We start from the raw sequence: 22,066 nt of genomic DNA, 5'->3' as shown, positions 1-22,066 counted from the left end.
TATTCCTGCTCGGAAGAAACGTCGAAAAGGAATGTGATAGAAATCTTTTAGAATTTCTAAATTGGTTCTATCCTCCTACATGTTGGAAACAAGACTTAGAAAGAGAACTGAGATCGACAACGCCAAACCCCGAAGTCCACACCATCCTGTTTTTTCGACGCCCTTGGAATTTCTGCAGAAATAATGGCAGTATTCTCGATGCACCACTAGAAATAGGAACCACATCCTATAAACCTAGCTTGAACAATCGAGAAGCTCGGATTTACAGATCTTATCCTAGATCTGTTCGACTCTGCGAAAATGAATATCGAGAACTCCAACGAATCTGTGCCGAAAAACAAGACCATTCCCGAAGAAATATGGAATAATGCACCCACCACGTGGAATCATTATGACCTAGCACCGAAGCTAAGGAAGCACTCGAAGAATACGAGACAAGCCTCATCGTCCCAAGAGCCCGAAATGACAAGCGAAGATGACATCGTCCGGTCCCACTCGGACCCCTATGCACGCTTTGGAGGACCTCTCGTCCCGGATCCCTATGAACAATTCCAAAGCATGGACACATCTTTCTATACAGATCCATCCAACTGGCCCCAGCCGAGAATTCCTAACCTTCAGGAAGATGAAAATACAAACTGGGCTGAAGAAGAAGCATCACATTGGGCTCATGAACAAGCATCCTCATCACGAAGATTGAACTAGATCCTCTCACCAGAAGACCTTGAAGCCCTTGAACAGAAGTATGAAGCACATCTCCTAGGAGGCAGCTCGGATGACTCAGTGTGTAGCTACAATGCTCGAGATGGACGAGACTGTTAAGTCCGTACATTTTCACTGTAGCAAACCACTGTTCACTTTTACTGTAGCACTAGGCTAGGGAATGTACTGTTCACAGTACGGTTTCTGTTCATAGTGTGCGAATAATTCCCTTTCGGTGCCCCTGTTGTTCCCGGACCCGTGAGCTAGGTCCCTGTGTGTCCTTGTGACCTCTTATTGCCTATATAAGGCAAGGAGGGTGTAATGTTTTGGGCAGAGTCCCCTGAAGTAAAGTGTGTGCTTTGTAAAGATCTCTCCATGGTTTTCTAAACTCTCTCTTCTTCTCCAGCCTGGTAGGATCCTTCAAGAAATGCAGCTTGGGTAGGTTGGAAATGTTTCCATCCTGGCATCTCTGGGTGTCTCTAGGCTCTGAACTAAAGGACTGAGTGGTTTGCTGCTAAAAGGCTGTCCCTAAAGGGCTTGAACGGGGTCGTTCGCCCACTGTGGGATGCATACCTGCAGTAAATTTACTCTTCCTCCCTGGTTCTAAGTCTAGGTCCATTCATGGTATCAGAGCCATGGTTTCGTTTTTAATGTTGCCCATTCCATGCGCTTGACAGGTGAATCCAGTGCTGAGAAGATTTCCTCTCATCATGTCTACAGAACCAGAAATCCTCGAAGCACCAGTGTCCCTTACACCTTCGTCTTCATCCTCAACACCTCCTGAGTTCCGCGTCTCTAATGCCTCAAAGATAGATTACCTTTATGAAGTCTCTCTTACTGATGAGACTAAGATTTCTGAAACCCAGCTCCCCCTCATGAACCCCTACTCCGCCTTTGCAAAGCCAACCTCATCATTTTCACCTATCCGCTCCATCCGTCAGCTTATTCACCAAACTCCAAAGCAAGTAAAAGAGTTTGTTCAGTTGGTTCATCGTCAGCAGAGAATAAGGATTCAATATCATCATTTTCAAGTGAAAAACCTGTTTCATTCTCTATTAGATGAATCTGACCTTTTTTGCAATAAATGCAGAATAAAAAATGGATTACCTCTAACCCACACAGACATAATTGAAAAAAAAACAAATTACTTTTTTTTTTGTTAATGGTCAACGGTCAACGGTCAAGCGGTCAACGGGTCAACGGGTCGGGTCGGATCGGTTGGGCCGGGTCGGACGAACCGACCGGCACGTGCCGCGTATGTGCGCGGGCTGACGTCACACAAACGTCAGCCGGCGCGTGCACGGCACGCGCCAGGCATCCGTGCATGTCGGGTCGAGTCGGGTTGCCGGCCGGCCAACGGTCGTTGGCGATGACGTCATCCCAGCGGTTACCGACTGTTGGGTGACGTCACGGTGACGTCAGCACGCATTGGTTTGCCGACTGGCGCATGCTGGTTCGCCGGCCGGCGGCGTCGCGCACGTGCCGGTCTGTCACTGGCGCGTGTGGCTCACGCACTAGCTAAGCAAGCACTTCAGGCGCGTGGCGCCCACACGCAGCGGCTTCTGGCCGTGTGTGTGGGCGCGTGTGGCGTCGCCTGACGGCGGTCGACATGTCGACGGACTCGTCTTGACGAGCCCTTTCACTTTATGCCTTCAGAAATCGATTTCGACTTACAAAAACTCGAAAAAATGGACGAACAGTGCTCAGGTGTCGGGATTTTGCGTCTCGATTCGTGTCGGTCGAATATTTTCGCGAAAAATCAATCATAAAAACATGAAAGAGATCGGGAAAACATGAACTAAGGCTCTGATACCAATGTTGGGAATGTCGGATTCCCAAAAACCGGATTCGACATTAAATCGAATCCCTAAAACGAATGCGGAAGACGAAACCTAAGAAATTCACATGTATCACCAATCCTAAAGCACACCACGGAATCGAGCGTACCTTGTTAGCCACAGATTAAACACCAACGCCGATAAGAGGAAGAGAAAAACAATCCAGTTCGATTCGATGACGTCGATTGGCCTTGGAGGGAAGATGGCGTCGCCTTAAGCTTTTGGTTTTCTTTTAGAGGGAGAGAGGAAAGACGAACGTACGTTGAAAATGCCAAAAGGTGTCTTCGTCTCTCACTTTCCTCCCTTATATACGTTCTCTCAAAAATAGAAACGTACTCCTTCATCGTATCCCTCCATCCATGGGCCATAATCCTGTGGGCCGGGCTTTTACGCCCATCATGGGCGGACAGGCCAATTTATGCCCATCACCTAAAAACCATCAAAACCAAACAGAAAGAGTCATCTCGCACGCATGCAGCAACTAAATTGAAGTATATAATTGCTTTTTCAGCTGAAATAAACTCGATCGAAAGAGAAATTTCATTTCCTTGTTGAATTTGGCCAATGAGAAAGTTTCTTTGCCCTCGCTTTAATTTTAAATATTTCGAAATTTTGTTACGTAGACAGAACAATATTTTATACTGTAATATAAGTGAAGAGGATCTCTTACTTTGAAGGGATCATTGTCCTTTTGTTTCGTCCCAAAACATCCTCAATTAGTAATTTTCACACATGCTCTGTTAAATTAATATCTTCATTTCATCTGTCATCCACTTCAATTATCAAATTTGAATCTAATCCATATTATAAACAACCCCACCGTCAAAATTCGAATCCTAAAGTACTTTTCTCTTTGTATATGTGTACAATCCCTTCACAAGAGTTTCTTTCAATCAATTGATGATTAAAATTCTTCTAATGACATATCAATAACTTGGCAAAAGATTTAGAATTTTGTCTACAACTCATGCATATTTTTGCTTGTAAAAGAACGCAAATTTATCGGAATGATTAGTAACTTGAAAATCATTAAAAGAAGTGAGCGCAACAGTTTATGTCGAAAGATTTGCATCATTAGTCGAAAAATATAACATTATTGCCAAAAAAACGCACTAATATATGTTTTTATAAGGCATCCTTGAGAAATGGAGCATATGCTGTCTTTCAAGTTAAAATGGAATAAATTAATACCTATTTTTTTTAAATAAATAAAATTTTACAATAATTTAAAATTGACATCAAATTAATAAAAAAAGCTAATATCCCTCTTTTTTTTTTGGGGGCCATATGTTCATCTCTTTTGTTATATATTGTAGGGACCACCTCTTTGCTCTTTCTTCCACACGGTAACCACTTTCCCCTGCAACTTCCCCCTTCTCTAAAGCCCTTGCGTGCGAGAGATATTCCATGGATTAGGGCTTTCCAGAAAGTAAAACAACCTCCCTCAGCTCCTCTTCACCACTGGTATCTCTCTCTCTCTCTCTCTCTACAGCGTTGCCATTGATGTTTCGTCTTCGTTTCTAGAATCATCGTCGGACGATCGAGCGCTATTAGCATCGTCCCGTGTTTCACGAGTTTTCTCGGCGCGATCCTCGGCCGATCCCAGTCTCCGGTGTCCGTTGCGTTCGGTCGAGCCGATACGAGCGAGCTCGTTCCGTGTTCGATCGTCTCGCGTTCGCGCTTCCCTTTTCCGATAGAGCATCGCGGCTTTTGAAACGATTGTAGGGCTACTTGAAAATCGAAGTGTCTGTTGTGGTTTTGTCACTAAGCGTATGCTCTTGTGTGAGCTTGATTGGTTCCTGTTATGTTGATGGAGATGTTTCGAGCGGGAGCTCTGATGATGTTGTTTTTTTTTCCTTTTCGAATGGGCAATGCAGGTTTTTGAGATGATCTGTGTGCTCGGCGCCGTTGATTATTATGTCTTATTCTGACTTGCTGAACCTGCTGTTTGCCGTGGGCGTTTGGTGCACCGCGTATATTGCGGCTGCCGTTCTCGAGTCGCTCCGGGTCTTCCATACTCTCTGTTCGTTTTGATTTCGATAGCTGTTTTCGAAGGCTAAGATGGGCTACGCACAGCTGGTCATCGGCCCTGCCGGCAGTGGCAAGGTGATTTCCTATCGAAAGTTTTGGATGATTCTGAATGTTTATCTTGCTTCGGATTGGTTTGTTCTGTGGTTGGTGTTATCCTGGGACTGATTTGCTTCCCTTTTTTCGTCAGTCGACTTATTGCTCGAGTTTGTATCAACATTGTGAAGCTATTGGGCGGACAATACACATTGTTAACCTAGATCCTGCAGCAGAGAACTTTGACTATCCTGTGGCCATGGGTAAATGAAATCTGCTTTCCTTTTTAGCGTCGCTTTGTACTTCTCGGCCGATCTTCGTAATAATGGTTTGTTTCCTTGCAGATATCAGAGAACTCATTTCATTGGATGATGTTATGGAGGAACTTGGACTAGGCCCAAATGGTGGCCTCATGTACTGCATGGAGTATCCAAGTCATTTATTACGTGTTTTTTATTTTTGTTTGCTTTTCCCTTACCGTTGCGCTTTTATGTCCTCACTCAATGCTTCTCTAAATGACGTCAGATGCACCTTATTGAAGACTTCATTATTTCATTACTTCAATAGGCTTGATTAATATCGGAGGATGGAAGTATCTTAGTCTTCTTCTGTTCTCTATTTTCCTTGTTTTTCTATTGGTCACAGTGGACGACCTTAATGTTCTCACATAGACATCTTGAGGAAAACCTGGATGATTGGCTCACTGAGGAGCTGGATAACTATTTGGACGATGATTACTTAGTATTCGACTGCCCAGGTAATAGCACAATAACTGATTTCAATGATTGTTAACTAACATGTGATGCTACAATTGACATGTGATACTTGTTATGGTAGAAATGTGCTTGTAGGATTGGGAAAAAGCTATTTCTACTCTTCATCTTTGCTAGATATTGTTTTTGCATTCCTCGAGCAGTTAAATATTATGAAAGTCAATTTAGCCGCCTCTTAATGGTGTACAACATGCAATGTGAACAATTATCACATGTCAAGAATCATGGACAAACATGTAATGCTGCAATTGACTTCTGATACTTGTTTTAGCAGAAATGTGCTCGTAGGACTAGGAAATAGTTATTTCTACTCTTCATCTTTGCTAGATATCGTTTTTACATTCCTCAAGCTGCTTAATGTGATTAAACTCAATTTAGCCCACCTCTTAATAGCAATTCTTTGACATGTTGAATTGGTGGCTGCTTAAGGGTGGTCAACTGTACTTTTCTTGCATTCTACTTTCCCTTGACAAATGCCTTAGTATTGAATCTGCATAAGCAATTCTCTACCTAGTCTTTTAGATATCCTGAATATTGTGGAAGACCTCTTGTTTAGACGTCAAAATACTCTCCATCCTTTTTTCACTGATCGTCAATATTTCATGGTGAACTAACTTATTGGCATTGTCATATGATGTCTTGTGCAAGTTTTTATCTGGACTTGATTTTTGCTTTGTTTCTTCCTCATTCAAACGTCATCATTTTAAGCAAATTCCATTTGCAAGCATAATTATCATAGAATGCACGGGCATTTATGTGGCTTATGTACTTTTTTTACTATGTCTGCACATTAAAATGAACTATTATAACTGCGAAGCACTTTACAGGCCAGATAGAACTTTTCTCACATGTGCCAGTGCTTCGAAATTTTGTGGAGCATTTACAGCGTAAGAACTTCAATGTCTGTGGGGTATACTTGCTTGATTCACAGGTTTGTGGGACATTGCCTTTTTTTTTTAATCTTTAATTACTTTGTTGCCTCTTGATACATTTTGAGGCAATTGATTTGTTATCTAGATTATAAAGTTTCAAGTTGTTTGTAACAGTTCATCACAGATGTGACCAAATTTATCAGTGGATGCATGGCATCTCTCTCTGCCATGGTTCAACTCGAATTGCCCCATGTAAATATCCTGTCAAAAATGGACCTTGTGAAAAACAAGAGAGATATTGATGAGTGAGTTCCTAATCCTCTCAGGGCGGCTTCTTTTGCATATTTGATATGGCTGATGAGTTTTTCTTAATTTAGTTACTTGAATCCGGAACCTCGAGTGTTGTTGTCAGAGTTGAACCAAACAATGGCTCCTAAGTTTGAGAAGCTCAATAAAGCTTTGGCAGAACTGGTATGTAATGTATCTGCTTCATGCATACTGGCTTAACTTAGTAGTGATTGCACTTTGAGGTTTTTTGCAAGATAATGCTGGATGGTGAGTGCCCGCATGGCCTGGAAATGGAAAGACATGCAGACTTGCTTTTGAATTGCTCAATCCTAAGTTTGAGAAGCTCAATTAATCTTTGGCAGAGCTGGTTTGTGAGATATCTGCTTTGCATGTATACTGGTAAAACTTAGTGATCGTAATTTGTGGTTATTTGCAAATTAGTATTGGATGTTAAATTTACACATGGTGTAGAAGTGGAAATACGTACAGATTCTCTTTTGAACTGCTCTTTAGTTGCTTTCAATGATTCCTTCAGTTCTCATTTGTAAATGGTGAATAAACTGAATATGTTTGTGGTGCTTTGTACTTTATACTGCCATTATGTTGTATGTGCTATTGCAGCATTCTGGCTTCTTTCTATCATTGCTTATAAGTACCTGGGAACTCATCCTCCTTTGATTTGGCTTGTTATAATTCATGATTTTCGCTAGTAATCTAATCTTGCTAGGACATTTCTCATTGCCTTAACTCCAAAGAGTTTTTGATTTAGGTGGATGAATATAGCATGGTGAGCTTCATACCTCTCGATTTGAGGAAAGAGAGCAGGTTCTCTCTCTCTCTCTCTCTCTTCCCCCACATGTGTTTGTGTGTATGTGTGTGTATGTTGATATGTATATATTAGACTGTAGGAATGCCACTCCGAGTGCATATGCTCTTACATCTTTGCTCATGCCCTTGTTCTTTTGCTGCATCTCTTCTGTCACACACATGAGCAAGCATGCACTTGTGCTCAGTTGGAAACATTGTTTGTTTTAATGGTTGTTTGTTCATGAACACCCATCAGGCTCAGTTGTGTGGATGAAATTTTGGACTACACTTGTTAATTGCTTTTATGTAATTAGAAAAGTTCAATGGGATCTTTCTGTGTCTCTAGTTGATGGCATCTCGAGAGAGGCTGTGAAAATATCTGACTTGGTGTGATCTTTTATAGTCTAAAACATGTTTCTGCTTATTCATTTTTAGCAGCAGCATGTGGCTTCCATGGGATTTTAAGGACATGATTGGATGATTTTGGTTTGTTTTCAGTGGAAAAATAAACTTTTACTTACTGAAATGAATCAGCTGAATATATGGATTGTGGCGCTTGAAATTCTGAAAAATCTGTGGGATTGTAGGTTATGGATATTTAATTTGTTGAAGAGTTGTTGCTTCTCCTTTTTGATGATTATCCCTCCTTGTGGTTTGTTTTGTCGGACTAGTTCTTCGTTGTTCTGTAAATCCTTGGTACTCTTCTATGTCTGCTGTGCGAAAGTGTTGTATAGAAACTCCCCTCCTTTGGTATTTGCTATATGGCCTTTCTATATGAAAACTCTAGTCATGCCAAGTTAAACGATTTGGACTACTAGCCGTATAAGATGAGAGACTTCTAGGAAGCTATGAGAACCTCAGATTTTTCTGGTCTCTCTTGGCCTTTTCTATCCAGTGATTAAGGCTTAAATAGAGTGAGGAATGAAATGATGCGATTGTCTAAACATGTTTCTATCGATTTAAAAGAAAATTTGTTGTATTTTGCAGCATACAATATGTATTGTCCCAAATCGACAATTGCATCCAGTATGGGGAAGACGCGGACGTCAAGGTCAAGGATTTGGATCCAGAAGAGGATGACTTAAGTCCCTAGATGTATTTTCGATGTACTTGGGAGTGTCTTATGACAACTTTGAAGTGTTGCGCGGTGATGTCGATCCTTCCATCCACATCATGTCATTTGTCATTGGGTCGAAACTTGTGTGATATTTCTAGCGGAGTGGAGTTGAAGTGTAGATATAGGCCTTCTGTTTAGAGTCCATGTCCTGGAGACTGAAACTTTCTATAATCTTATGCTCCAACGTGAGTTAGTTCCTCTGTTTTGCTTTTAAATTATCTTGGTTTCCCTCATTTGTGCCCGGGATTAATTTTGTTTGCACTTGATCAAGTCTTGGTCTATACTCTCACCCCACTCGAATATAAGCATGAGTTTGAGATCCCAACGTCGGCTTGGGCTGAATAGTATCTATGGGCAAATTTTATTGTGACACAAATCAGCAAACCCGAGATGATCTATGCGTTGTCTATTCAATGTTCTATCACAGTTATTCAGTGTTTGTGTACTGGGTTCATTCTTTTGCATCAGTTTCCAGGGTAAAGTCTAGCCAAGCAAAGTTTGCAGTTTCTATGTCACTATACCGAAATTTAATGTCAACCTTTTGAACATACCATTAATGGGAAATTAATGAAGCTCGAAGGTTTGCTCGTAATTGGTAGGTTATGAATACGGCGATCGTCACTTTTATAGCATCATATTGATGTTGCTAGTTCTTGCACTTCAGCTGCTAAAGCCCGAAAATATCGTCGAAATATCCGCCCTGATGTTAATTAATCTCTTGCAAAAGGAAACGGCGATTTAGGAATCGAAGTACCAAATCTTTAAGCTTTGATCCGCCTCATTAATGAAGTGTTCCTCTCATGGGACGACAGTGACTTAGAACTGTGGCATAGTTGGGTGATACTAGACGGGATCGCAACTTCGAACCACGGCATTGATCGGCAGGCAGGTGGGCTGGCCATAATGCGAAATAGCATCCTTGGCGCCGATTCAATTGGTAAGGATTTGAGTACTAAAATTCACCACGTTCGTCCTCCGACGAGGCCATTTACGACTCCGGTGGGGTAAAAACAGGCCTCTGCTAAAAACGACACTCTCGCTCGACCCAAGAAACACTAAAAACGACACTCTCAAGCTCATGCTAATGCCCAGACGGACAGAGACAAAAAAACCTTCGGAAAACGTAAAAACGAGGAGGAGGTGGAAACATCTCTCTCTCTCTCTCTCTCTCTTCCCCTTCTTCTCATTTGCTTATCATCACCGTTTGGCTCCTCCCGGGTCATCTGTCGAATCATCAGAGCGGAAACGAAGGCGCGTCCTTTCGACCATACCCATCCCATGTACGTTCCTCTATTTCTCTCTCGTTTCTTCGCGAAAAAACCCGCTGAAAATCGGATGTATCGCTTGATTTTGCCGCAATTTTGGTTTTTTCTGGTGAAATTGTGTTGGATGGTCGGAGAAAAATTGCGGCTTTGCATTTCTTGTCGGACTTTCGATTGTAGAGAGCTGGTTCCGGGCGATCGTGGTAGCGTCGAACTCTAGTTGTAGAGCTGGCGGCAGCGAAAAAGCCTGGTGCTTTTGTCAATCCGATAATGGTTTAAGATAGCGAAGCGCTTCGTTCGAGTTCATGTCCTTGGCTTGGGGGATTGGTTACGATGGTATGCGAACCTCTGTCCTTTCTTTGAGAGGAAGACTGGAAATTTGAGTGTGTACTGCATCGGCCTGAAAATGCACCGAGCCGGTTCTGATGGAATTCTGCTAATTTATCGATAAAAATGGTTACTTGTTCTGTACATTTTAGGGGGGATGGTTTTGGAAGACTGATCCGACTTTCGAAGATGGGCAGTAAATACCGTGTCGACATGGATAAGCTATGTTAAGATGCGACGGTTTTTAATTTCCGACCAGGCGTCGGTTTAGATTGCTCCAGAATGATACTTGCCTTTTGTAGGATTATACAAAAAAGGGATTATTTTTTATTCATTAGGGAATATCCTTGTCGCGATATGGAATGTGTATGGATTCTCAACTAGTAGACTGAAAATTCAAAGTCCTTTTCTTTTGGTTTGCAGCTGCGGGTCTTGTGTCGTTCCCTGAACCTGGCATCTACCAGTAGAATAACTTCTGAGGTAGGCTCTGAATGTTGGAAGAGAATGAAGAGAGGTTTTATCTTCGTCCTCTCTGTTGATCTGCATAGTTTCATACAGGTCGACGAAGCTTGGATGTGCTCCCCTCTTTCCACCCTGTGCTTATCTTGAATGAGGATGACGGGAAGGTCTTGTATACCTTTCTCGTCGCTTGGGTGTTGGGAGTGGCTGGAGACAAAATGCTTTCTGCTGTAATTGTGGGGTTCATATCAGATATTGCTATGGAGACTGCCTGCCTCTTTGTGGTCTCCCAACTCGTCTACATCTTCTTATAAAAGGTTAACTGTGAATATCTGAGCTCTTTATCCGTCAGGAGATTGTCGAATCAACATGGAAGATCTTTCTGGCAATCGTCCTGCCTCCATCATGCAACTGCCTGATGATTGCCTCATCTTTATTTTTCAAAGGCTAAAGAGTAGCAATGATCGTGCATCATTCGGCTTAACGTGTCGTCGCTTGCTTCATGTTCAGAATATCTCCCGTCGATCATTACAATTTGACTGTTCATTCACCCTCTTGAAGCTTTCTCCATCGTACCCCAATCTTAATGTCAACTCTTTCCATCTTAACAGACTACTTGCACGTTTTCAGCATCTACAGTCTCTGTCTCTTTCAGGCTGCACAGAATTACCTGATTCAGGCTTGACCCCATTGCGATCCTATGGTTCAAGTATTCAAAGTCTTTATCTTGACGGCTGTTTGAAAATTACAGACCATGGAGTGTCTGCAATTGCTGCTGGCTGTCGATCTTTAAATGTAATCAGTCTTTACCGCTGCAATATTACTGATGTTGGCTTAGAAACTTTGGCTAGTGGTTGCTCAGATCTACAGAATGTGAATCTCACATACTGTTCATGTATTAGCGACCGTGGTTTAAGAGCTCTATCAGAAGGATGCCGCAATCTCAGGGCCATCAAGATTTCCCATTGTAGTGGGGACGTAACTGGCGTTGGAATTAGAGGTTGCTCGCCAACACTGATACATGTAGATGCTGAGTCCTGTAATCTTGATGCCGAGGGAATAAGAGGAATCATGAGCGGTGGTGGGCTTGAATATCTAAACATTGGCAGCGTTGGCTGTGGGCACGGTCCTGATTGCTTTGTCACAATCGGCTCAGGGTTTGCTCAAAGGTTGAAAGTTCTTAACCTCCGATTGTGCAGATCTATTGGCAATGAATCTGCTGCTGCAATCGCGAGGGGTTGTCCGTTACTACAGGAATGGAACTTGGCATCGTGCCATGGGGTCAAGACGCCGGGGTGGCAAGCTGTTGGGTTGCACTGTAATAACCTCGAGAAGCTTCACGTGAACCGATGTCAGAATCTATGTGACCTGGGCCTTGAGGCACTGAGAAGGGGGTGCAAGAAGCTTGCTGTTCTTTATATCGGCAGGGGTGCTCGCGTCTCAGGTCTTGCAATAGAACTGTTCAAAATGCAAAGAAACAGTGTTGAGATGAAGGACGAAGAGGTAACGTGCCTAGCACCTGAGCGGGCGGCTTCATGGTAGTACATACATGATTTGTTCTCTGGTGACTTTCGACATTAAGATGCATCGAATCAGAACATGGGGGAGGGGTTGATTTAATGGATCCTCTTGGTTTGGTGCTTGTTTTCTATGGTAATTGAGATCGTTCCTGTACGTTCAAATTTTGGTGCACTGAGAAGCTTCCTTTCGACCAAACTTTGGAGGCGGTGATTCATGCTTAGTGAAATTGTATAAAAGTGTGTTGTGCACAAACGTATATGGAAAAATAACACAAATGATCTCTCAATGTTGATCAAATTTGCAATGTTATCCCTGAATTTTTAGTTTGCTAAATGTGTTCTCTGAATTTTAGTTTGACGTTCAATGTGGCTCTCGAATTATTAAAATTTGTTCAATGTTGTTCATGAATTTTAGTGTAATGTTCAACGTGGTTCTTGAACTTTTGAACATTTTCATATAGTTTAAAGACTGCATTAAACATTTACAAATAATTCGAAGACTACATTGAACAAATTAAAACTCTAAGAATGGCGCACATTGGACAAAAATATAGAACCTTGTATTGTGCAAATTAAAAGTTAAGGAATGACGTTGCACGTTGAATCAAAAGTTCATAGATCATTTTGGCTATCATCCTTATATATTGTATGTGAATAAGAAATGCCACACAAATCCAATTCTCTTTTTGCAATGTTGGCAAAAATCTTATGCTTAGGATGCATTAGGGGTGATTGTGATTGGAACCGTTCCCGGTTCCCAAAATTGCGAACCGTGGACCGGACCGTTTGGTCCTAGGACCGGGAACCGGACCGGACCATCGGTTCCGGTCCGGTCCGGTTCGGTCCAAAAAAATCAACTAAAGAACTAAAGAGTGACCGCGCTCTTGACCGATCAATTTATTTCGATTCTCGGGCAATTCAACAAAACTAATCACACGTGTTCCACGTGCAAAATATTTAAACTTCACTTGTGTGATTCACGGGATCTCTTGAAATCTTAGTCCCACGTCGAAACTATCAAGGAGATTTTTCTATAAATAAAAGAGTAACAAAAAGGATTTTAATGGTCTCTTGGCCACATAAGAGGTTGCTACCTCAAATTGCAATTTTAGTTGCAATAAGTTATCATGTTTATATGTTTTATTAATTCTATGTATATAAATTATATATAAAAAAATTTGGTTCGGTCCGGTCGGTCTGGTTCGGTCCGGTTCTCACCTTGAAACCGGGAACCGGACCGACCGCCACCGGTTCCAAGATTAGGAACCGGGGACCGTGGGAACCGCCCAAAACCGACCGGTTCGGTCCGGTTCGGCCGGTTCCCGGTTCGGGCGGTTCCCGTTGCACACCCCTAGGATGCATGCCTAGCATTTTAATTTGCATTTTATTTATGGTTGATGACCATCGAGTATGATTGCCATTTTATATCACGGCAGAAAAAGAAAATTATAGGAGGGTGTGGATTTATTGCCTTTTTATATCACGGCGGAAAAAGAAAATTATAGGAGGGTGTGGATTTATTGCAAGAGATTTCAATTTTGACACGGCACAAGTAAATTTAATTCGAAGTCAATATTACTCGACGCATTCCGATCGGTTGATGATAGAACGGAATGTAAGGTGTACTAAGACGAGTTTATATTATGTCGATATTAGTATTGGCCGGCGCGAGAATAATATTATACGGCATGATAGCTTGTTCGGGCTGTTTTCTTGTGAAGGAAAAATAGAAAAATTTTTTTTTTTTATTTTTTATTTTTCCCTGGAAAGTACGACGAGCGCAAGGGTACAGACATGAAGAAGGGACAACTGAGAAGTCAGAGGATCCCCCTCGTGCATTCCATTCTTCGAAATCTCCAAAAATAAATAAATAAATAAATAAACCGAAAGAAGAAAAGGAAGGCCACCGAAAATAAAAATTGAAACTTTGGAAAGAATGGAAAGCGAAATCTATTCCTTCCTTCTCATTGGATGGTACCAGGCCTTTGAGAATGATATTGTTCCATGTGATTCCTCTAAAGCATCCCTCGATTCCAACAAGCGAGAGGGCAGCGAGATGTCCCTCCACCCCGCTGACGTCTCCTACAGGTCACCTCCTCTCTCTCTCTCTCGCTGCTGTATCGTTTCCCCTCCGTTTGATGTGCTGTTTTGTGCTTGAATTGTGGGAAAGTTTCGATCTTTTCCGTTCCTGTCGCCGTTTCTGTGGATTTCTGCATTTGGGTTACGTCAGTTTGGCACAGTTCTGCGTTGTATTCTGAAAATTCTGTAGTTTTGATGAGGTTTGGCAGTCCTTTCGTGCGGCAACGTTGCTGTCTTCGTCTCTGAGTGAAGCAATTGATCTTGAAGGGCGGCGACGGTGTTTTGTTGATCTTAGATGTTTTCGAGTTGATGGGTTTTGCCTCGCTCGGCATCAAGTCATTAGAAAACGATTTGGTTGTTCCTGAACTGAGTAATGCCTCGCCCCATGAGGCGGAGGGCCCGAAGAGAATGTGTAAGCGCGGTGATTTTAGCCTGCGCTTAAGCGACGGTTTCTTACTACTTAAGCAACCTCGGTTTGTATTAGGGGGATTATGGAGGAGCACTTAGGAAGCTTGTGGATGGCGATTTTGAGGTTTATGCAGTTTTTGTTCTTGCTTTGCTAAAGGAAAAACCATGAATGATCGGGTTTTTGTGGAATCGAAGACTTTACTCTCTTGCAGTGGCTTGTTGTTTGGCCCTTTGGATAGTGTATTAGATGGTTATCATCTTACATTTAGCAGGAGATCATTGAAATTGTTTCTTCCTCTTTTCATTTGCAGCTGTGGATCTTGTGGTTATCCCTTGAACTTGACATCTTCCAATAGGATTACCTCAGGGATAGGCTCGAAGTATCGCAAATCGATAAAGAAAGGTTCTATCTCCTTTCTTTCTGTTGACCTCAGTCGTTTCACACAGGTCGACCAAGTAAACTGCTTCCCCGTCGCCTGGGTTCGCAGGGGCCTCAAGACGAAGCTTCTCTGCCGTAAATGCGGGGCTCATATTGGATATGGCTACGGGGACTCACCGGCTCTTTGCGGCTTTGACTCCCCGAACTTGTCCACATCGTCTTATAAGAAGTTTACTGTAAATATTCGTGCTCTGCAACCGTCCGAAGATTGCTGAAGTCGGCATAGAAGATCTGGCTGGACGTCATCTTACATTGTCTGATAGTTGCCTCGCTCTTATTGTTCAAAAGCTAGGCTGCTGCAACCGTCCCAAGATTGCTGAAGTTGACATAGAAGTTCCGGCTGGAGATCAATCTTACCTCCATCATACACCCGTCTGATGATTGCCTTGCTCTTATTTTTCAAAAGCTAGGCTGTAGTTCTGGTCGTGCATCATTTGGTCTAACATGTTGTCGCTGGCTTCACATTCAAGATATTGCTGTAGATCATTACAAGACGAACCTTTCTGTATCCTACTACAATCTTTGTGTGAAGTATTTCCAACTCAATAGATTGCTTGTCCGTCAAGCACCTCAATAGATTGCTTGCCCGTCAAGCACCTCGATCATTACAAGTTGAACCTTTCTGCCTTTTACTGCAATCTTGGTGTATTTCCATCTTAATAAATTGCTTGCCCATCAAGCACCTCAAGCCCTTATCTGCAGATCATTACCAGTCGAACCTTTCTGCATCCTACTACAATCTTTATGTCAAGTATTTCCATCTCAATAAATTGCTTGCCTGTCAAGCACCTCAAGTCCTTATCTCTTTCTGGCTGAACTGAATTATCTGATTCAGATTTGACCTGATTGTGGTTGAATGGTTCACCTATTCAATGTCTTTATCTTGACTACCATTCCGCTATTACTGACCGTGGGATGTCTACAGTTGCTGCTGGCTGTCCATCATTGACCGTTGTTAGTCAAATGCTTTAGTATTACCGAAGTCGGGTTAGGAGCTCTGGCCGGGGTTTGCTTGGATCTGGAGGATGTCAATCTTGTGTACTGTTTTTCTATAAGCGATGGTGGTTAAAGAGCTCCATCACAACAATGTCGGAAGCTCTGTGCCGTCGATATTTTCTACTGTATGAATGTAAGAGGCATGGGGCTAACAAGCTGTTCATCAACTCTAGTGCATATCAATGCTGAGTTCTGTAAGATCGACACGAAGGTCATAATGGCAATTGTCAGCGGCAGCAGGCTTGAATTCCTAGATGTTTCTTAGGTAAGTCCGTGTGTTCCTACAAAGAAGTCGGCCGTAATTGGGGCAGGATTTGCTGGAAGGCTTGAAGTTCCTAAGCTTTGGGGGTGCAGATCCATTGGTGACGAATCCATCTTGGAAATTGCGAAGGGCTACCCGTTCCTTGGAGAATGGGACTTGGCATTCTGCCATGAGGTCAAGCTTCCAGGGTGGCGATCCATCAAGAGATACTGCACTAACCTGGAAATACTTCATGCGAGCCATCATTGGAACTTTGGCAACTGCAGGTTGGAGGCATTGAGAAATGGGCGCAAGATGCTTATGGTTCTTTACTGGAGCAGGGATTCACATTTTGCGACTGTTTCAGGAAACACAATCAAACTGTTTGAAACCGAAAAGCATCGTGTTCAGATCCAAGGATGAATACTGAACTGCTAGACGATATTATGCGTAATGATTATCATGCAGAGTTAGCTGACTTGAACATTGAGCTGTGTCAGCCAGCCCGCTTGATTTGCTATCAAGATCAGTCGAGCGTAATTTCAGTGCACAAAAATTGGCTTATTTAAGCTAATTGTGTTTCCTGCTTCGATGCATTCACACCTCAACTTCTCCATGTGATTGTCAAAGCTGAAGGCAAACTTTCAGAGAGATGTAGTCGGCGGCATGATCAAGAAATTTAGCTTTGACCTGTATATATCAACTTATTTTCTTCGAAAGGAAGATGATGAATTGATTGGCTTGAACAGGTGTGATGCAGCGGTCTGAGTATTACCCTGAGAAATTTGGCAACGTTCATCGTCGTCGTCAATTATTTTCTTGATACACTGTCTCCTGGTTCTCCTGTTAAAGGACCTATCAAATCCCCCCGAAGAATTTCGTCCGCAATATAGCCCGACCCCTGAAAGCACAGGAGAAAAGAGGTCTAACTTGCTCCGACTTCCGTTATCTAAAACGCAAACCTGGCCTCTAAATTGACAAATGTATAATCCAAGATAAGATTTCTGCAGAATGCTCCTGTTTAAGTGCTTAACATACCCCCATGATCCAGGTTAATCTAAGTAACCCCATGCAAAGGTCACGCCTAACAAAATGCTTCGAACGTAAGTAATCAACAAGACGACTTGAAATGATGGCATCAGAGAAGCACTATAACAAGGTCGTGTGAGTTTGCACGGCAAATTTATCGAGCACACAATGCGAAAAGTGGCAACACTGAACCTCCCGAGTCCTAACAAATCTCATTGCATACTCATTCCAAATATACATGCCACGAATATTCTTTACTTAGATATACAGTAACTGAGTAACCTACAGTGCAATTCAACATCACAAGCATCTCATGGAGGATAGGTTCTCGACCATACAGCCTTCACAGGAAGAATAGCCCTTCGGCAAACCAAAACTGAGAGACTGAGCCAGCGTGACCATGCCTTTTGGCCCCAATTATTGAGCGGGTCTGTGTCATTACCCTCAGTAGTCTTGAGCATCCAATCTCTTGCGGTAATGTCTTTAGCTGCTGGGTTTGTCCCCCCATACGTTATCCCATGCGCCACTTTGAGCTGCTTTCGGTCCCTCAATAGCATTTTGAGGGAAAGCACCGGGGAGCCCAGGCATACCGTTGTGTCCAGGTGGAGGAACCTTTTTAGGCTTTGTTTTGATTCCCAGGATTCTTAACACAAATCTAGCTAACTCGCCATACAATAATCCTGATCGGTCAAAAAGCTGCATGAATGCAATTTAGTTAATGATCAATGTTGCACAACACTCAAGTCTACTTGCTTAAAAGACAACTACTGATGCCACGGAACCCAATGGCACAATTCCAGCAACATTTTATCTGGAAGAAAATACAGTAAGTAGAGAAAGCAGCACCTGAAGAAGTGCAGACATAAACATGTGGAATGCCTGGGTATTCTGGTCTATCAGAATTGAAATGCGGCCAAAAAATGTAACAACTCCTTGCATCTGTCATCAGATGGAAAAACAAATCAACAACACTAGTCACTTGATTGTAATCTAACATTGATATAATAAGTTAACAAAATTATACACAGATTCAGCAAGGTCACTTACTCTTCCATGGTTTTTGCACAGGCATAAAAGTTCATATAACGACATAGCCAACATAATATTCGTAATAAAGGACCATTGGCTTGACCAAGGTAGAACTCAAGTCAATTAAAGGGACATTCACGATCAAAAGGTGCTATGAGACCTTTCTACTCAGCAGTTAAAGAGAATCACATACAGAAATAGGTAGTTTTTTAGCAGGTTCTGCAAAATATTGAAGTAAGAATCAACCTTCCCACAGCTAAGCTTGTGGGTTGCACCAAGATATAAAGTTTCCCTAGTTAAATCAAATGCAATTCTTGTTCCTGGCTTTGTACAGGGTATACATTCTGTGCAAACTGTTTCTTTCATAAACCATGTCTATTGCATTGATTTAGAAAATTAGTTGAGTAAACCTGTATCAGCCATAAGAAAGTTACTCATGTAAGAAGAAGTTTACAGACTGTATGTCTAACCCCGGTTTTCAGAATAATAATACAAAATCATTAAACTTCACAAAACCAGTGGATGCTTGCTCACCACTTGGAGAAAGGAAATCCAAAATCCTGGTGGAGAAGGGGGAGCACCATAAGGGTTGTTCGGATCTTGATCGCCATAGGGACCCATGCCAACACCATAACCACCTCCATAACCACCCATTGGACCCCCTAATCCACTATTGTACATGCCCCCACCGTAACCACCACCCAAGCTAGAACCACCATACATCCCACCGTAACCACCGCCCAAGCTAGTACCTCCTCGGTACATTCCATTTCCATATAACCCACCCCCATAAGATCCTCCGTATCCTCCCAATGAAGAGCCATACATCCCTGAATTATACCCTGAGTTATAATTCAGGCCAGAACCATATCCTGCAATGATTATCAAGAACCATCTTATTATGTTCTTTAAAGCAATAGCTGAGATACACACACAATCAAAATGTAATGAAAACACATGCAACTACGGACATAAAATAAGCAGTATATATGCACCTCCATAACTGTTGCCATAGGATTGTTGCTCCCATGGCCTGGTGGGAACCGGCCTGGCAATAGAATTTGCATTGACAGGAACAGTTCTATCAGTAGTTGAAACAATTTCACCGGGTCTTGCTGTTCCGGAAGCTTCCACTATATCACTAGTGCTTCCAGATGATGGCGGCTTAAATGGCGCAGGACCTGACGAACCCCCGGCTCTTTCCCATGGCTTAGGAGGTGGACCATTTGCTGCGCAAACAGGGAATGAATGTCACAAACTACTGCAAACAAACAAGAAGGACGGATGGTTGGGGTCGATTTTACATAGTGGCCTGACTTTGCACCAGTTGCCTCAAGACTAATCACTCTAAGGGCAACAACCAACATGAGAATCCCTGTTCAATTATCACTACAAAACACGGATCATTCAAGCAGATAAAGAGTTAAAAGACACCAACCGACGATTGCCCTTAAAGATACACAAACGGCGAGACCCAATAGACGGAAAAAGCAGCTAAGCTCGTAAAGAAAACAAACCCAGAACGCAGAGACCACACACAACTAAACCAAACCAAAAAAGATCGAAACTTCAATTACAGACTCCCACCAAATTCAGCAACGAGAATAAAGCCCCCTCCTTTTTCAGCGCGCGACCACAAAACGTAAAGCGAATGGGAACCCAAATCGGAGAAGACAAAGAGCACTCGATTCAGCCGGACGTCACCCATAATTGCATCAAGAACGGAAACGAACGAGCAAGAAAGAAAGACAACAAAAGGAGCGAACCCGGTGCGCCGTTGCTGGAGTCCATGGTAGGATAGGAGAGAGCTCCGAACTCAGATGAAGCACCCCGTTATGCCTGATTCACGCGCGAAGCCTCCCTTTGACCTCGGGCGGAGAGGAGAAGGGGTGGAGAGAGGGAGAGAGAGGGAGACAAGGGAATCGAGAAACGTGATGGCTTTTCACCTCCTTCGCATTTAGCAGCCGCGATCCGATAACATTCAGTCATCATCTCGAAAAAAGAAAGAAATAAAGACGGGGAAGATGACGCGGGCAGAAGAAAAAGATGACGATCGACACGTTGGGCTCGCCAGTATCATTATTGCACGATGATCTTTGGGCTTGGAAGGTGGTCGGGCTCGTTCGCATGATCATCACACATCACGCATCTCGAGGAAATGGTTTCTCGGTCCCCGTGGATCGTAGGATGTCACCGAGGTTGACCGGTTTGAGGGCTTAGCAATTACCAAGCCCGACCTTTCATGTCCTCATTGATCGGGTTTGGGAACGGAATGGCTATGTTAGGAACTAACCTGGAACTGAATCGGTCGATTCCCAGTTCTGTCCGGAGTTAGATTTGTTTGGCTTTTATCGAATAGTTATAAGATAATTGATTTCGATTGAGAACGACGAGGTAAATTGATTTTGAACTGAAATAAACCGGTTCTCGAGTAGAGTTGCCAATTCACACCCTAGAACTAGCGTCCTATTCTACCCCATTTGAACTAATTTTACCTAGAATTTCGGAGCTGATCTTGAATTACGCTGGACTTGATGCTCATCCCTATGTGTCGTTATTTATTTATTTATTTATTTATTACGTGAGAATATTATGTGATCTACATGATCAATAGTTGTAACGGTCCCTCGATTCTGTGCATGCAAGTATTTCTCCTTTTCTCTACCTTGAAAACAATTGAAATATTTTTACTCTGATGAACAATCAAGTTAAGTCAAGTTGACATGGTTGACATGGTTTAATATATGTACTCAAATCAACTCGAATTTTCAAAGTTCAAACTTCGACACTTGATAGGATCTTGATTGAGCTTGACTTTTCAAGATCAAGATTGACTTAAATAAGTTTACAAATTATTTATTTTTTGTGAAACGTGCATAATTTTTAGCTTCTTTCACTAGAAGAACAAAAGCATTCCATTTTGAGATATCCAATGTTAATTTCACCTTTATTTATATGACAAGCAATCATTTTTTTTTTTTTTTTTGGTCGGAATTCATGACACGCTCTTGACTATTTCATCTTCAAATCCATTATAATAAGTCCAATTCAATGATTTCCAAAAAGATAAAAAAAAAAATTAAAAGAGAAAACTTACAAACTCATACTTTCCCATTGGATGGACTGCGTCAACTTATGCAATCATAAGTCTTGTGCTCCAGGATAACCCACAATCATTTGTTAACACTTTAAATTAAAGGGGTGTCGAAGTCGGCAAGCTTAGATGTAAAACACGGTTTACGATTTCTTCAAAGCAATCATCTCGTCTGCAATCTAAACTTCGCCATAATATCCTTAAATTGGATTATCTGGTGCTCGATCTAAAGCTCGTTGATACCCATCTCCAAATTATTTTTGGATAATTATTTTCGATTTTCTGATGTTTGAATAATAGAAAACTAATTGATTTAAGAAATCTTTTTCTATGGATTGAAAACAAGAAGTTTAAATTGAGAGAAATCGACTTCCCCTTTAAATAAGAAGGAAAACATTGTCCCTGGATCACTGAGCAAATGGAGCTAATCAATATTTGGCTGGAATCTAATATATATAAGGAAAATCTTATATAATTTTCCTAAATCAACATATGATATTTTGGCACTAATGACTTATGGACAATAAGCCAAGGAACTAGGCATGGACATCAAGGTCCCGAGTTTGGCCTCAATAGACTTAGGCTCAGGTGACGGTAACTTATGCTCCAGTGTTGAGGACTTGTCTTAGGTTTGTGGACTTACACACAAGCACTGGGGTCCTAGGCCTTGCCTCGATGAACTTGGGCTCAAGCATGGGCACTAAGGTCTCGAGCTTTGGTGT

The 22,066-nt window shown here is 42.2% G+C and overlaps 4 protein-coding genes across 4 annotated transcripts; 3 read left to right on the top strand and 1 right to left on the bottom strand.

The window, feature by feature from the left end:
* Positions 1-3,853: 3,853 nt before the first annotated feature.
* On the top strand, positions 3,854-8,694 carry LOC104456459 (GPN-loop GTPase 3). Its single transcript, XM_010071258.3, has 10 exons — positions 3,854-4,004; positions 4,418-4,646; positions 4,759-4,867; positions 4,949-5,030; positions 5,276-5,361; positions 6,205-6,308; positions 6,424-6,554; positions 6,627-6,720; positions 7,307-7,362; positions 8,332-8,694. The coding sequence occupies exons 2-10, from the start codon at positions 4,602-4,604 to the stop codon at positions 8,435-8,437; spliced, it is 813 nt and encodes a 270-aa protein (XP_010069560.1). The 5' UTR covers positions 3,854-4,004; positions 4,418-4,601; the 3' UTR covers positions 8,438-8,694.
* An 859-nt stretch (positions 8,695-9,553) lies between these two features.
* LOC104456458 (F-box/LRR-repeat protein 12) lies at positions 9,554-12,363 on the top strand. Its single transcript, XM_010071257.3, has 3 exons — positions 9,554-9,741; positions 10,474-10,530; positions 10,609-12,363. Exon 3 carries the CDS (start codon positions 10,879-10,881, stop codon positions 12,049-12,051), a length of 1,173 nt encoding a protein of 390 aa, XP_010069559.1. The 5' UTR covers positions 9,554-9,741; positions 10,474-10,530; positions 10,609-10,878; the 3' UTR covers positions 12,052-12,363.
* Positions 12,364-13,942: 1,579 nt separating this feature from the next.
* On the top strand, positions 13,943-17,017 carry LOC104456457 (uncharacterized protein At4g08330, chloroplastic-like). Its single transcript, XM_010071256.3, has 2 exons — positions 13,943-14,117; positions 14,828-17,017. The coding sequence occupies exons 1-2, from the start codon at positions 13,966-13,968 to the stop codon at positions 15,168-15,170; spliced, it is 495 nt and encodes a 164-aa protein (XP_010069558.1). The 5' UTR covers positions 13,943-13,965; the 3' UTR covers positions 15,171-17,017.
* Positions 17,018-17,339: 322 nt separating this feature from the next.
* Positions 17,340-20,257, bottom strand: LOC104456456 (peroxisomal membrane protein 13). Its single transcript, XM_010071254.3, has 5 exons — positions 20,017-20,257; positions 19,246-19,479; positions 18,785-19,122; positions 18,068-18,160; positions 17,340-17,917 (listed from the first exon to the last, which is right to left on the bottom strand). The coding sequence occupies exons 1-5, from the start codon at positions 20,039-20,041 to the stop codon at positions 17,705-17,707; spliced, it is 903 nt and encodes a 300-aa protein (XP_010069556.2). The 5' UTR covers positions 20,042-20,257; the 3' UTR covers positions 17,340-17,704.
* Positions 20,258-22,066: the final 1,809 nt, after the last annotated feature.

Source organism: Eucalyptus grandis, chromosome 8, assembly GCF_016545825.1.
Source record: "Eucalyptus grandis isolate ANBG69807.140 chromosome 8, ASM1654582v1, whole genome shotgun sequence".
Classification (NCBI taxonomy): domain Eukaryota; kingdom Viridiplantae; phylum Streptophyta; class Magnoliopsida; order Myrtales; family Myrtaceae; genus Eucalyptus; species Eucalyptus grandis.
This window is presented reverse-complemented; position numbering and strand designations above follow the sequence as displayed.